The sequence below is a fragment of the Lathyrus oleraceus genome, chromosome 2 (assembly GCF_024323335.1).
Source record: "Lathyrus oleraceus cultivar Zhongwan6 chromosome 2, CAAS_Psat_ZW6_1.0, whole genome shotgun sequence".
Taxonomy (NCBI): domain Eukaryota; kingdom Viridiplantae; phylum Streptophyta; class Magnoliopsida; order Fabales; family Fabaceae; genus Lathyrus; species Lathyrus oleraceus.
The window spans coordinates 113,473,948-113,490,041 of NC_066580.1; the positions used below are offsets into that span (position 1 = coordinate 113,473,948).

General features: G+C 35.7%; 2 protein-coding genes across 2 annotated transcripts; one reads left to right on the forward strand and one right to left on the reverse strand.

Moving 5' to 3' along the window:
* Positions 1-3,877: 3,877 nt before the first annotated feature.
* LOC127118375 (glutamine synthetase nodule isozyme) lies at positions 3,878-6,329 on the reverse strand. Its single transcript, XM_051048562.1, has 5 exons — positions 6,159-6,329; positions 5,693-5,732; positions 5,082-5,185; positions 4,955-5,003; positions 3,878-4,877 (listed from the first exon to the last, which is right to left on the reverse strand). Exons 1-5 carry the CDS (start codon positions 6,230-6,232, stop codon positions 4,074-4,076), a joined length of 1,071 nt encoding a protein of 356 aa, XP_050904519.1. The 5' UTR covers positions 6,233-6,329; the 3' UTR covers positions 3,878-4,073.
* A 4,822-nt stretch (positions 6,330-11,151) lies between these two features.
* Positions 11,152-11,598, forward strand: LOC127122145 (uncharacterized). Its single transcript, XM_051052531.1, has one exon. It carries the CDS (start codon positions 11,152-11,154, stop codon positions 11,596-11,598), a length of 447 nt encoding a protein of 148 aa, XP_050908488.1.
* The last annotated feature ends 4,496 nt before the right edge of the window (positions 11,599-16,094 follow it).

The following is a 16,094-nucleotide window of genomic DNA, read 5'->3' on the forward strand; positions in this document are numbered from 1 at the left end:
AAATATGGACGTCTCTATGTATTTTTTTGCCTTGCCATATGCGCCCTGGGCGTATGGAAATTTCCATATGTGTATGGGGAATTTAAATACTCTTTTCATAAGTTTTTCCTACGTCTCGATGAAATTTGGACGTCTAGACGCTTGTCGTACGTGTCTAGGGACGCCCAAACACTTAGCTTGGAATTTCCATACACGTATGAAAGCTTCCAAATGCATATGTACAGATACAATTTAGCCTCTGACTTATTCAAGAGAGTTGTAACACATGATGTTAGCTTTTATTTGCCTATAGTTTCATGTTAATCAGAGTTACTAATTCATATATATGATCAAAATATTGTACATACATCATGATGTAAAATGTGTTGAAGATAGAATTTGTAAATCTTTCTAAAAAATCGCCTCGTTCTCTTTTGGCCTTTTCTTTGACTTTCAACGACCTACAAAACAGGTGAAACCTTTCCAAAAGGGAATAATATCAAGAAAATGTCATCAACTCATTAGAAACCTCATTTGTTTATTATTTTTGCAAAATTGTTATGAAATTGACGCAAACACTTGGACAAAACTCAGTAAAAATGGTGACAAATCACATATCAAGATAGAGATCCCAGAGAAAGGATGACATAAGTGGTGGGGAGTTATAGCAACAAAGATCTAAAACCAAGTGATAAGAAAGAAGGTAATTTCAGAGGAACTACTCCAAAATTAAGAAGATATGAGAATCAAAACATTGAAACGAATAAGAGAGGAAAACTTAGTTAGAAGGAAACACCCCATATTTATAGAGCTATCTTAAACCAAAAAGCCCAAAATATCAAAATAAAACCTCAAAGTTCAAAATAAAAAAGAGAAACCAGTAATAAAGGGAGACATGACTTCACCAAGGAAGCATTATCCACATTATAAGTAATCACATAGTAATTCCCCATACTGTAATCATCACGCCTCAATTTTGAGAAAAATATTAAATTCGAACACAACATAGAATTTCTAGTATCATGGCTACTCATCACATGGCTACTCATCACATGGCTATGTGAAAAGACACTAAGAGTCTGATGTAGATTGACGAAGATACCCAGTGTCAAAAGAGAAGACGCATGGGCATTGGAAGGCAATCCCTCTAACAACAAATAAAATACCACCTATCCAGCTTATACGTACTCCTATTAAGCCACTCGATGAGGTAAGCAAAGTAAAGTGTGTCACTACTAAGAGAAAATCCAACATAAGCTAAATACTTGTGGTTCTACTAAAGGGATATTATAACCAAAGCACAACAAATAGAAAAAAAAACATTCTCGACGATAGATCCTTCCAAATGATCATGATTAGAGATCAAATGATTACCTCTTGTAGTAACTAACTTTTGAAGTCAAATTTAGAGAGTGACCATAAGCAGTGGACAAATGACAACACCTTTACTCAAACCGCTCAAATAGAATAGAATATTTTTACTCACAATGTTGGATGATTCAAATGAATGCTGAGAGAGAGAGAGAGAGAGAGAGAGAGAGAGAGAGAGAGAGAGAGAGAGAGAGAGAGAGAGAGAGAGAGAGAGAGAGAGAGAGAGATTAGGTTTTAGAAAACTAGGATTTCCAAAACAAATTTGGTCAAAACTTGCTTACTTCAGCACAAGGGTTATAATTATAGAATCACTAGTTTGAGCTGTAAGTTGAACCAGTCCCACTTAAACACATTGTACATTATAGTGTACCACATTTTTCTAATTAACGCTAGTATATTGTAAGACCGCATCATCAAATAAATTTCACTTATTTATATAATCTTTCATCAACTTATTCTTATATGTGTGACATTGTAGGTTCTCGTAACATTGTCAATTATATTAATTACACATTTAAAATAATAAAACTTGAGTGATATCTAACAACAAATTACTATTATCCAAATGAAGAAAATGTCATGTGATTTGACAAAACTTTTTCGTGATAATGATTATGTGTGTAATTATTCTTTTTCCCTTATACTTATATTGAGCACAAGGTTTAGACCATGTACCATTGTCTAATTCAATATTGGGACCTAAGGAATTTATCTTGTTATGTAGGATGATAAATTTCATCTAGGTCACTTATACATCCAACACGAATTTTAGAGTACCAATCAATGATCTTTATGGTCATCCTGTTATGCACAATGTTTGAATGACAATAAATTACTCGACTTCCTTTTTAATATCCATAGTGGTTTCAGATCAAAGTGTGGTATACATCACTATCACTGTGAGTATAACTTATGACAGTTACATAAGATTCTATATAGTATTATCATGAATGATCAATCTAATATAATCGTTAATCCTAATATTTATACATATTTGAAGACTTGATAACTCTTTATCCATGATCCACGAGATGTGATCATTAGTTTATCGATATAATATTCTCTATAATTTAATATTATCTGACTTAACAATAAAACTTGACTACATATACTTTAAGAATATCGTACTTATGTTTTACGAGGTCTCACAATTAAGTCATACTTAATGTTTTATCAAAGGAACTAACTAGTCTATGGACTTTGTTACTTTGGAAAAAGAAACATACTAAATATTTTTTTTATTATTATTAATAGATAATTTGATACAAGCATCAAATTATAATAAAATTATTGACCTCTAGAGCTTACGACAACACCCAAGATAGATCCCCCCACGAAGGAATTATGAACAAACTACAACCCGATTTTATCACCTCTAGCTTATGGACTACTCTTTTGATAAGGAATAAGGTTCGTTATATCCATCAAACTTACCCCGTGAGATTCCCAATAAGATTTGCGTCCGGGAATGAAGTAGAAATATTAAGAACCATGAAATGTCCCTATTTTGACAATATATAAGATAAATAATGATAAGGCGATAAAGGTCTTGACATCATATCTTTAAAACTAAACTAATGTAGTCAATCCTTCAAAGCAATTATCCACACAGAAATTTCTATAGTTGCACAAACTAAGATGAACATGCCCTAAAAGGACATTTGACTAAGGCAACTAGAAGGAGCAAAACTGTTAGATCATACCTTGAAGGATCCTACAGTTCTGTCCTATTATACAAAAAAGTTCCCTTGAAGGATTCTACAGTTCTGTCCTATTATACAAAAAAGTTCCAGATTCCTAAAAATTCTAAAATCTAATATAAAAGTCACACTATTATGTCACATCAAGATCCACATTAATCCTAAATATCCTCACCATTAGATCTCATTTCTTCGTGCCTTATATGTGAACCGAAAATATCCTCGCAAAGTAAATAATAAATAACTATCGATAATAAAAAGTTTTTTTATTAATATTGATATACCATTCAATTAATACAAGTTTTATTTTATTTTTTAAAAAATGATTAAGTTATAAATACCAACAATTTATTTACATTAATATATAATAAATAATATCACTAAAGATCGAACAATTGATTAAAAATTTATATTTATTTAACTCAACTGACATATACGAGTTGAACTACTCACCCACCCGATAAATATAAATTTTACTTCTTCAATTATTATTTTATTACACGTTCCGTGATATACACTTTTTTAATTCGATAAAAAATATTGGAGTTAACTGACATTTTTAATAAATAAAAAAATTAGTTATTTTGGTTTATATTTAAAATGGAAGAGGAGGAGAAGTTTAGTTTTAATATAAAAAAAATACATAAAATCACTATCCTTATGTTTCTCAAAATTTTAAAGCAACCATTTCTAAAGAATTACACATGATTTCAGATCTATGTATTACCGCAACAAATTGTTCCAAGACAAATTTATGAGAAGCTTCGTATAAGCTTAACATAACAAGTAGCAACATAGTAGAACAAATCACTCATTCAAATTCAAACTAGTCAAAACCACAAGCAAACAAGGCCTTAATTAAACATCATGGGAGTCAAAACAAGACTTCACACACAAATTCTAATCAAACAAACAAACCCATAAAAACGAAAAAACCACAACTTAGTACTAACAATAACATCATAATTAAGAAGAAACAACTAAATCCAAATGTGCTGATGATTCCTCCAAGTCCAAAGCTGTTCATGGTTTCCAGAGAATGGTTGTCTCTGCAATCATGGAAGTAACAATATATGGATCCATGTTAGAAGCAGGCCTTCTGTCCTCAAAGTAACCCTTCCCTGCCTTCTCAGTGTCCCTTCCTACCCTAACAGAAGCACCGCGATTCGCAACACCCCATTTGAACGTATTGATGTCAGCAGTTTCATGTTTTCCTGTCAAACGTCTTTCATTGCCTTCTCCGTAAGCACAAATGTGTTCTTTGTGTTTCTTCTCCAAGTTCGAAATCGCTCTCTTAATCACTTCATAGCCACCGTCGTTCCTCATCGATTTCGTGCTGTAGTTCGTGTGAGCACCAGCACCATTCCAATCACCCTTAACTGGTTTAGGATCCAAAGATAAAACAGCTCCTGCAGTCTCAGTGATCCTCTCCAGAAGATAACGCGCGACCCAAATCTCATCACCGGCGGAGATTCCAAGAGCCGGACCAACTTGAAACTCCCACTGACCAGGCATAACTTCGGCGTTAACACCACTTATGGTAATGCCAGCATAAAGACACGCTTTGTAGTGCGCGTCGACGATGTCGCGCCCGAAAGCCTTGTCAGCACCAAGGCCACAATAGTATGGTCCCTGAGGTCCAGGAAAACCACCAATGGGCCAACCATAAGGCCATGGAACATCTTTTTGCATCAAGGTGTATTCTTGCTCAATACCATACCATGGTTCTTCAGCAGCAACATCAGGGTGGCTGAATATCTTTGCTGCAGCATGTCTTTTGTTACTCGCAAGGGGTTCGCCATGAGGATTATAAGTATCACACATAACCTAAAAGCACAATATTTGTCTCAGCTGAATTTGAGACGACTCTATATACAATTAGATAACATAGAAGAAACATGTACCAGGATATTGTTACCCCTCCTGAATGGATCCTTGAAAATTGCTTGAGGACTGTTGTATAAATAAAGAATATAAATAAATAATATTAATTTCGAAGGTTTATGAAATATGGAAAGAAAAGAAGCTTACTGTAAGACCACTTCACTATCTTCTCCAGAAGCTTGACCACAGCTGGAACCATCATAGGTCCACAAGGGAAGCTTAGAAGGGTCATTAACAGGTCCAGGGAGAGTCTATATTCAAAATCAAGCATAAATTAAAATAATTTTTAAATGTTTTCTAATAATTTAAGAATCATAAATGTGGGAAGTTTTATCTCAATAATCATTTTTTTCAATTTTATTCTCAAATAATCCACTTTAAAAGAGGAGGAGGTGTTGACAGATGAATTGACTGTCTCAATCCAGTTAAAAAAAAGTAAGAGATGTCACCATGTAAGACTCTAGACCAATTGACGCTAACTTTTAAACGGTTCATGCACTTCATGCACTCGTCATACACCATATGCATAACTAATTCGATTGGCTGACACCTCTTATTTTCAAATGGATGTGCTAATGGTGTTATTTTGAGAAATAAGTGGAAATAGTAATTATGGAAATAAAATTGAAAAGATGGGTTATTTACATTAAATTTTCATAAATGTGTCATAATGTTTAAAATAACAAAGAATAAATGTGCCATAAAGTGAAAATGATTTTGTCACTTTTGGTTGCATAATTGTGAAGTAAATTAATTACCCTTGCTTTACTCCTCATGTCAATACCAGATCCACCGATCCTATAATAGTGGAAATAAAAGGGGTAAGAGTGGTTGCATTTTACAAAAAATACAGAAAAAGAAATTACATGCATAGGTAAACATAGTACTTTTATGTGAACGTGGAGTGTGATAATTTGGTAAGGTAAACAAAATGAGAAACAAACTATGAGAAAATCATGGGTTTGAGGAGATCCTGCCTAAAGAAAACATTTACTATCAAAACTACTTAACCTAAAAAAATATAGAAAATTATAAGGATGAATTTGAAAACATAGAAAAGAGATGGATCAAATGGAAAATGAACAAGAAAATCAAACTCATTATGAAAATTATTTGAAACAAAAAACGTTATGCATGTATAAATAAATACTCCATAGGAATGAAAACGATGGTTTCGGAGAGATTAAGGTTACAGAGGAAACCATAGTTTGTGATTGAACGTACCATATGTATTCAGCTATGATCTTCTCGGTGGTTTCTGAGAGATTAATGTTTGTTAGATCTGAGAGTAGCGACATCTTCAAATTCAAAGCTTAGAAAACCAGAGTTTCTCTTCTTTGGTTTCGTAGTTCTTGCTCTTTTTGTTCGACGAATTCGGCAAAACGTTGTGTGGTTTTTATAGTGTGCTTTCACCTTCGTTCAAATAAGAGTGTTACCCCGTTACTTTAGATTAAAAAAAATTTAAACGTTTCACATTTTTTTTCGGATAACATTTAAGAGTTTTCTTTAAATAATTAAAAAAAAATCAAAATACTTATGTATCCGTATATCTCTATCATAAAGTTTAATGGTTAAGGAAAAAAAAACCTCCTAATAATTTCTAGTGAATTTCTTTTTTTATCCTTATACTTTTTCATAAATCTTGGATGAAAATTAAAAAATATTCTTAAAATTCGAGATTAACTACATACATAATTATTTTTTTATAAAATTAAACTCAAATGAGTGAAAAAGGTAGATTTAATAGTGATGCATCAGCAATGCAACAAATATGTAAATATCAACAATAATCTCATTGAGAAAAACAATTAGAAATTAGAAAAACGATTAAAATAAAATTATAAAATATAAGAATACAACTAAAAATTAAATTAAGAGTCTACAAATTTTTTCAGATTTTTTCAAAAATATAAATATAAAAAATAAATCAAATAAAATAGGAAAAACAAAGAATTTAGGATTTTTAGAAAAACAGAGAATTTAGGGTTTTTAGAAATTTAGAGATAAACAATGAAATGATCCTTGATTTTTTTTATGATGAAATGGCATAGTAAAATTTCGATTCAGAGTCAATTTTTTAAAAAACCGATTTTTTATCCTAGGTTGCGTAAAGGCAAAAAACGCATGAACGCAAAGGCCAGAACGCGGGGATATAATTCATATGACTCTAATATTGGTTAAATCAACCGAGAGTCCTCGACAACGACTCAAATTTCAATGAAAACATGTAGTAAATGAGGTTTAGGATTTTCGGAGACGCATCTCTGAATTCATCCTTAAAATTTTGGAGCTGCATCTCTAGATTAAATTTTGGCAAAAATGGGGTGACAATTTGATTTACAAAGGATTAGATGGTTCAAGGTACGTTCAGAGATCCAAAATTTGCAATCCATAGGAGATTCCTTTGGGGCGGGGTTGATGAAGTTAAGAAGGTTTGTTGAATAAGTTGGAAAGATATTTGCAAGCATAAAAAGGACGGGGGGCTTGGAGTGAAGCATGTCAGGAAGTTTAATATTGTGTTGCTCAGTAAATGACTATGGCGAATGTTGGTTGAGAAGGATAACTTATGGCGTGGTCTATTAACAACTAAGTATGGTAAGATGGACTACAATATTCTTGCAAATCCAAGTTCAAAGATTGCGTCAAAGCGTAAACATTCATTGTGGTGGAGAGACATTAGTGCCCTTGGATCAATTTCCCCCCCCAAATCAAAACTAGTTTAACGAGGGCATTAGCGGAAAAATTGGTGACAGTGAAATCCTTAATTTTTGGCAGCATTGGTGGATTTCAGCAAAACTCGTCAACGCATTTCCCGAGTTGTTCGGTTGCATTGCAGTAGGTCTGACCAAGATTAAAGACATAGGTGGTTGGAACGATAATGAATGGTCATGGAATTTCGTTAGCCGTTCTGATTCTCTCAATTTGCAGGCATGGGAGCGGCTTAATGAGTTGAAGCAGATGTTGGCGCTAGTTCAGTCAAAGTAGGTGGGAGCGGATTTGTTTGTGTGGAAGTTGGAAGTGAATGGTTTCTCTACTGAGGTGACAACTTTGATTTGATCGCGAGTGTGTTTTCTTGGCATCGATCAACTTGCATATCAAAATTCCTTGGTTGTTCATTTTTTATATTTTAAGAACATATGTAATTGTAGATTCAAAGTTGAGTTTCATTGTTGTTTTTGGTTAGCTTTTTGTTGGGTTTTGTGAACTTCTAGGAATTTTATCTTGTTCGACGAAGGAAGTTCGGAGCATATGGATATTATGGGGCATATTAAATCCCTTTCTAGGGAGTGGTTATTGGCGAAGAATTTTGGGCTAGATGATGTGAACCCATCTGTTTGGCATACCAAGCATTCCTATTTTTTAGTTGGGTAGTGATTTTTTGCTTTTTCTTTGTACTGATGATCTGTATTTGTTTAGGTTGAGTACCCCTTGTGCTATTTAATATATCTTCCTTTTTCTTATAAAAAACGAGAAAAATGTTCAATTGTGTTAGAACTTTAAGATCTTAAGTTCAACTTTGGTGTTATAGAATTATTTTATTTTGGTTCTTATGAAAATTTTATCCTATTTATTGAGAAAAATAATTTATTTACTAGTTTGATAAAAATGCATTTTAAAATTAAATTGTCAAATAATATAATACATTTTTTTAAATGAGTGATTTATAACTTGTATATATTAGTACATAATAGAAAAAAAAATACAAAGAAATGTGAGATTGAACCCTAACCAAGAGTTTATAGTCCTTTTCAATTAACATATATGAGTTGAGCTACATCAACCACTCTTATAAAACATTTATCTTATATTTTAATTTATTCTAGTAATCAAACTGTCCTTATTTTGTGAAAGAATTTTGGTTTAGTTGACAAGGAGTTGGCTCATACGATTTTTGTAATAATGGTGGTTCAAAATGTTCAAAACTCATGCCCGAGCATATGAAGTTCTCGACCAACAGATACCATAACCCCTTCACCATTTCTCAAAGAAACTGACCCAACCATGTCATTTCTCAAAGAAACTGACCCAACCATGTCAAAACGCTTAGATGTTATTATTTTGCAATTGATTTATAACGCTATATTTATTGATTGTCCGCATACCATCCTTAACCGTAACTCAACCGCACAACTTACTTAGAATCGTCTCTTTGATATATTTTTTGTTAACAAAAATTCTCGAGGTCTCTACCTAGAGCAATAACTTTCAAGGGTTAGCATGGAATAATTTTTAGATGCATTATCATACTTCTAACACGTCAAATTTCTTTCTAACCAACTTTCTAATGTTAATTTTCTAGTTTCAAACGAATGTAAGGTGCTCTAACATCTTTAGTCTTTTTGACGCTTACACCATTGTTGTTTCTCAAATACGTCATTTTGACACACATTGTTAGGGAAAACAAAAATAATAGGGAAAATGAGATTGTATTATTGATTGAAAAAGGAAAATATTACAGAAGATAAATCTCCGTAATTCCAGAGCAAACTCCTCAGAGAAGATACAATTCTTTCTCTGTCTAATGTTAAGGTTCTAACTGAACAAGATGATCAAATATGCCACTCTCCATGCCTTCACATCCTATTATAACCAAAATAGTCACATGTTTCCTCCCTCCCTCACTACCAAGTCACATACTTTCCTTCCCCTTTCCTATATTTTGATGATGTTACCTTCCACATAATGGGCTTGTGCAACCAATTAGTAAATTATTTATTTGGGCATACATACTCAATTTAGCTTATGGTTTAAGGACTGGCACATGTCTGTTGTTGAAAATCCTTTTCCAGTATCAAATATTATGTTTTCTGCAGCATTGGTTGCCAAAAAATAATATGCCAAGGCTGCTTTGTTAACAGAAAAGTATTGCACAATTTCTCTGATTCTTGACATTGGCAACAAACATGATGCATAATGCTTCCTTTAATAACTTGTAAGAACTCAAGAGAAAAACTTGCATTTCCAGTAAACCATTGCCTAGTCTACTTTGTAGTGAACAAAGCCAATGATCTTCCACTTTTGCAGCAAACAAACTTGCCTTTAAGGATAAAATCAGTCTGTATTACAAAAACTCCTACTTACATGTTTTCAGAAATCAACATGCATTTTGGTTTTATCAATAAGTTGAAGATTGAACATTTTATAGGGTTGTCATTGATAGAATAAAATATTTTGTTATAATTAGTCATAATTAGTTTCCTATAATTATGTTGTATCATAATTAGATAGTTAACCAAATGTACAAATTGATGTATATATATTCTATTCAGATCAATGAGAAGGACACGATTTCCATTATCTTACATGGTAACAATCCTAACCGATCCCTCTCTCTAAAAAAAAAGCAAACGCAGAAACGCGTTTCTTCTTCTCCCTCATTACAGTCCTCCGCCACATGTTTCTTCTCCCTCCTTGAAGTCTGTCGCCGCAATAGGACTACCGTCATTTGTACCTCCGCCGTTGAACACGAGAACCACCCTATTCTCTTGCCTTCCGCCTCTATTCACGTCGCCGCTGTCGCACACCACCGTGCACAAGGACCCACACGATTCTGATCCCTGTTCTACGATCGACACCTCTGTATCACACCACAACCACACCTTCTCTCCTCCGTAAATCAGTCGCTATTGTTTGCGTGTTTGCATTTTATACGTGTTTTCATAAGTGGTTATGTTCTGTACGTGTTTTCACCTATCTCTACTGTTTGTGTGTTTTCACTGTTCCACCTACATCCATGTTTGATTCAGACCATTCAGAACATATTGATGCTGATACCAGAAAATCCTCCGATATTGGTGATTCTGGCCAGCCCAAGAACACCACGTTTCGAGGTTCCAAATCGGAGTTTCATCCCTCTCTTGCCGTCTCCAATATTAGGAACCACATTCCTATTATTCTTGAGATGGAAAAAGATCAATATGGTACCTGGGACGAGCTTTTCCGCATCCATGCTCGCTCACATTGAGTCATGTGTCACATCATTCCATCTATCGGAAAAGAACCACCAGCCTTTACCGACACCAACCATGAACAATGGTCCACTCTTGATGCCACCATTCTTCAGTGGATTTATTCCACTATTTCTACCGATTTGCCGACCATCATTCTGGAACCCAACTCCACTGCAATGGAAGCATAGAATCGTTTGGAAGATATTTTTCAGGACAACCAAAATGCTCGAGCTATCAATCTTGAGCAAGAGTTTTCTAACACTCGTATGGAGGATTTTTCTAATGTCTCTGCTTACTGTCAGCGTCTTAAGATTCTTTCTAACCAGTTGAGAAATGTCGTTTCCCCTGCCAACAATCGTCGTCTGGTCCTTCAGCTGATCTCTGGTCTCCCAGAAGCTTACCGCAGTGTTGCTACTTTGATTCTCCAGAGCAACCCTCTTACGACATTCTATCAGGCTCGTTCCATGCTCACTTTAGAAGAAGCTGGTATAGCTAAGATGGAAAACACAGGCTCTCATGCTGCTATGCACACCACTCAGTCGAAACCTACTGAAGACGCCTCTCAGCGAGGCAACCGCCGCCCTGGAAACCGTTCTCGCTCCCGTGGTAACCAGGGTCACGGAGGGGGACGTGGTAACTGCAGTGTACCTCAGTCTGAAGCTCCCAGCACTCCCTCACCTTGGTCCTCTCCTCCTTGGCAACAACAACAATAATACCCAACCTGGCAACCATGGGGCTAGACTCCACCACCATGGACTATGCCACCGTGTCTGTATCCCACCTCTCAATAGACACCCCCTGTCAGTCCTCCTAAGCAGCCAAACATTTTAGGGAAGCGTCCTCAGGTGTATGCAAACTCTACCTTATCTTAGATACTGACATACATTGAGACCGCAATGTACACCATGTCACTCCACACTCCTGATAATCAGTGGTACATGGACACGGGTGCAACATCTCACACAACCGCATCACAAAGTAATCTCTCGTCTTATTTTCCAGTAAGTAATTCAAATCAGAAAGTCATTGTTGGTAGTGGCCATGGAATTCTAATTCACGGTATCGGACACACATAAATAACCACATCTCACCAACCACTTCACCTTAACCATGTCCTGCATGCCCCGAAAATTATTAAAAATTTAATTTTTATGAGACGACTTACCACTGACAATAATGTTTCTATTTCCTTTGACCCTTTTGGTTTTACTGTCTCTGATTTTCAGATGGAGATCACCCTTCTCAGATGTGACAGTCGTGGAGATCTTTATCCTGTTACCACTCCTCCCAGTTTTTTCGGTCTCACATCCAATCTTTGGCATAGTCGTCTAGGTCATCCTAGCGTGTCTGTATTGAATTCCTTTCACAAAAATAAGTTCATATGTTGTGAACCTTTTAATTCTTCTGTCGTTTGTGACTATTGTGTTTTAGGCAAACAGGTAAAATTTCCATTTTTTGATTCTCAAACTACGACTTTGATGCCTTTTGACATTTTACATAGTGATTTATGGACGTCTCCAACTTTAAGTTCTGTTGGTCATAATTATTATGTCTTATTCTTAGATGATTTTACAAACTTCCTGTGAACTTTTTCTATTAGCATAAAATCTCATGTGTTTGAAACGTTCAAGTCACTTACTCAACTCATTCAAAACCAATTTTTTCAAAAAGTCAAAACATTTCAATGTGACAATGGCGGTGAATACAATAATGAGCTTTTTCAAAAATATTGCACTGATCATGGTCTAGTTTTTCGTTTCTCTTGTACCCACACATCCTCATAAAATGGGAAAGTGGAACGCAAAATAAGAACCATTAATAATATGATATGCACTATGCTAGCTCCTTCTTCTGTTCCCTCTCGTTTTAGCATCATGCTCTCCACATGGAAACTTACCTGTTAAATGTTATTCCCTGTAAAACACTTCATAAACAGTCACCAACATAACTCTTGTATCATTGTGATCCCACCTACACACATCTCAGAGTCTTTGGTTGTCTATGTTATCCATTATTCCCGTCATCTACCATTCATAAGTTACAACCCCGCTCTGCTCTGTGTGTCTTCTTGGGTTATTCGTGGAATCATAGAGGTTACAAGTGTTTTGATTTGTCTAATAGAAAATTAATAATTTCGAGGCATGTTATCTTTGTTGAAACTCAATTTCCCTTCACCAAGATACACTCCCCTTCACCTCACTCTTATCAATTCCTAGATGATAACCTTTACCCCTACCTTATACATCAGTGGCAAAATCAAATTTCACCACCTGCTGCACATAACCAACCAACACCCACAATCCCAATTGACCAACCACTACCCTCAATAAACCAATAATCATTATCTCCTACCTCTTCGATCAACCCACCCATTACAATAAACTCTCCATCACCACCACCAATTCAACCGCATCCACCTCCACCTACACAAACCATCACCACCCGAAGCATGAAAGGCATTGTCAAACCCCTCACGATATTTAACTTATCAATTCTCACTCTGACCACACCATCTCTCCCATACCTAAAAACCCCAAACTAGCCTTATCAGACCCGAATTGAAAATCCGTAATGCAATTTGAATTTGATGCTCTTATTCGAAATAAGACGTGGGATTTAGTTCCTCATCCTTGTGATGCTAATATTATTCGATGTATGTGGATTTTTAGGCATAATAAAAATTCTTATGGCTCCTTTGAGCATTATAAGGCTCGTCTTGTAGGTGATGGAATGTCACATGTTATAGGTGTGGATTGTGATGAGACTTTTAGCCCCATGATGAAACCCGCTACCATTTGAATAGTGCTTACCATTTCTCTCTCCAAATCCTGGCCCATTCATCAACTGGATGTCCAGAATGCCTTTTTACATGGTGATCTTCATGATACTATTTACATGTATCAGCCATTGGGTTTCCGCGACCTCTGTCATCCAGATTATGTATGTCGGTTGAAGAAGTCATTGTATGGTCTCAAGCAAGCGCCTAGGGCATGGTACCAACGTTTAGCTGACTATGTCGCCACCATTGGCTTTCTCCATAGCACATCAGACCACTCCATCTTCATATATCGACATGGTTTAGACATGGCCTACATTCTGCTGTATGTAGACGACATCATCCTCATCACCTCCACTCAGGTCCTCCGCCAATCAATTATGTCACTCTTAGCATCTGAGTTTGTAATGAATGATTTGGGCCCTCTAAGTTATTTTGTGGGTATTGCAGTATCTCGTTATCCTGATGGCATATTTCTCAGTCAAAGCACTTATGCTTCAGAGATCATTGAATGTCTTGGTATGGCGTCCTGTAAACCATCAGCCACTCTTGTTGACACCAAGCAGAAACTCAGCACCTCCTCCAGTACTTCTTATGAGGATCCCTCCTTGTATTAGAGTCTTGCAGAGCCCCCACAGTATCTCACCTTCACTCTACCTGATATATAATATGTTGTTCAACAAGTTTATCTTCACATGCATGCCCCTCACACGAAACACATGCTTGCTCTTAAGCGCATTTTGCGCTATGTTCAGGGCACCTTACATTTTGGACTACACTTATCCCCATCTCCCATTACAAAGCTTATCTCCTACACTGATGCTGATTGGGGTGGATGTCCTGACACCAGACGTTCTACATCTGGTTACTGTGTTTTTTTAGGTGACAACCTTATTTCTTGGTCTTCCAAAAGGCATCCAACTCTCTCTCTTTCCAGTGCTGAAGCCGAATATAGGGGGTTTCCAATGTTGTCTCTGAATCGTGTTGGACTCACAATCTTTTCCTGGAACTCCATTTTCCTATTCCTCAGGCCACTTTGGTGTACTGTGACAATGTTAGTGCCATCTATCTATCTGGTAATCGTGTGCAGCATCAACGCACTAAGCATATTGAGATGGACATTCATTTTGTTTGGGAAAAGGTAGCTCGTGGTCAGGCTCGCGTCCTTCATGTTCCCTCAAGACATCGGATCACAAACATCTTCACCAAAAGACTTCCTCGCATTCTCTTTGATAATTTTCGGACTAGTCTAAGCGTTCGTGAACCTCCCGCTTTGACTGCAGGGGTGTGATAGAATAGAATATTTTGTTATAATTAGTCATAATTAGTTTCCTATAATTATGTTGTATCATAATTATATAGTTGACCAAATGTTACAAATTGATGTATATATATTCTATTCAAATAAATGAGAAGGACACGATTTCCATTATCTTACAGTTATCATTATACAACACAACACTATTGGTACCATAACATTACCAAGTACCTTTCTCAAAACCTTGACTCCCCTTGCAAGCTTACTAGGACCAACCAACTTGATTAATTCTCCCCATGAAATTTCCAGTTTTGGACTAGTTTCAAGAATAACAAGCTTATATCATTCACCTTTACAAGCACTCTTCCATTTATATGAGAAATATATTACTTTTATGCCACTAAACTGATGGTGTCTGTACACAACCTTGAAATCCCTAATGAATTTCCATTGTTTGAAGACCATCAAGCTAAAATCCCAACTATCCAATTTGAAATACTCCTCAAGTGTAATCACAACCATTTCATAATCACATGATTTTAGTTTTATAGAGAACCCATGAAACTACACATGCGAAATGAATGACAATTATCATTGACAACTCCATCTTTCTTGCTTCTCAAGAAGACAACTCAATTTTTCCGTCTTCTCATCAGATCAGCCACAACAACGTCAACAAGACCAGTGGTTATGGAGGTCCTGAATATTATGGTCATAATCGTGGTGGTGAGGCAGGGGCCGAGACGGGAGATCTCACTACTATGAACAATGAGCATGACGTTTGTCGCAGAAACCACAACATCAGTGGACTTATCCTTCTTGGAGTGTACAATGGCAGTCGTGGGCCACTCTTTCATGGACATATCCTACCACTGGTAAATTACAAGAACCTCTCACTTGCAATAGTATTACTTCCAAAAGTGGTCATAATATTATTGTCGGAAGTGGTCATAGGATTCGACTTAGTAGTTATGATAATGCATTATTAACTAATCCTCAATATCCCTTTACCTTAAAGAATGTCTTTCATGTACTTAAATTGATCAAAAATCTTGTTTCTATGAGAAAATTCATCATTGACAATCGAGTTTCTATTGAATTTGATTCTTTTGAGAAGGATTTTTGTATTGGAGTGCCTTTAATGTGATGTGACAGTTTGAGTGACATTTATCCTC

Bases quoted from the DNA above. Each gene is read 5' to 3' on its own strand.
- LOC127118375 (XM_051048562.1), bottom strand. From the start codon at position 6,232: ATGTCGCTACTCTCAGATCTAACAAACATTAATCTCTCAGAAACCACC. The intron at 5,733-6,158 runs GTACGTTCAATC...CCACTATTATAG, and splicing joins ATCATAGCTGAATACATATG to GATCGGTGGATCTGGTATTG. The intron at 5,004-5,081 runs GTAAGCTTCTTT...TTTATACAACAG, and splicing joins GATAGTGAAGTGGTCTTACA to TCCTCAAGCAATTTTCAAGG.
- LOC127122145 (XM_051052531.1), top strand. From the start codon at position 11,152: ATGGAGGATTTTTCTAATGTCTCTGCTTACTGTCAGCGTCTTAAGATT.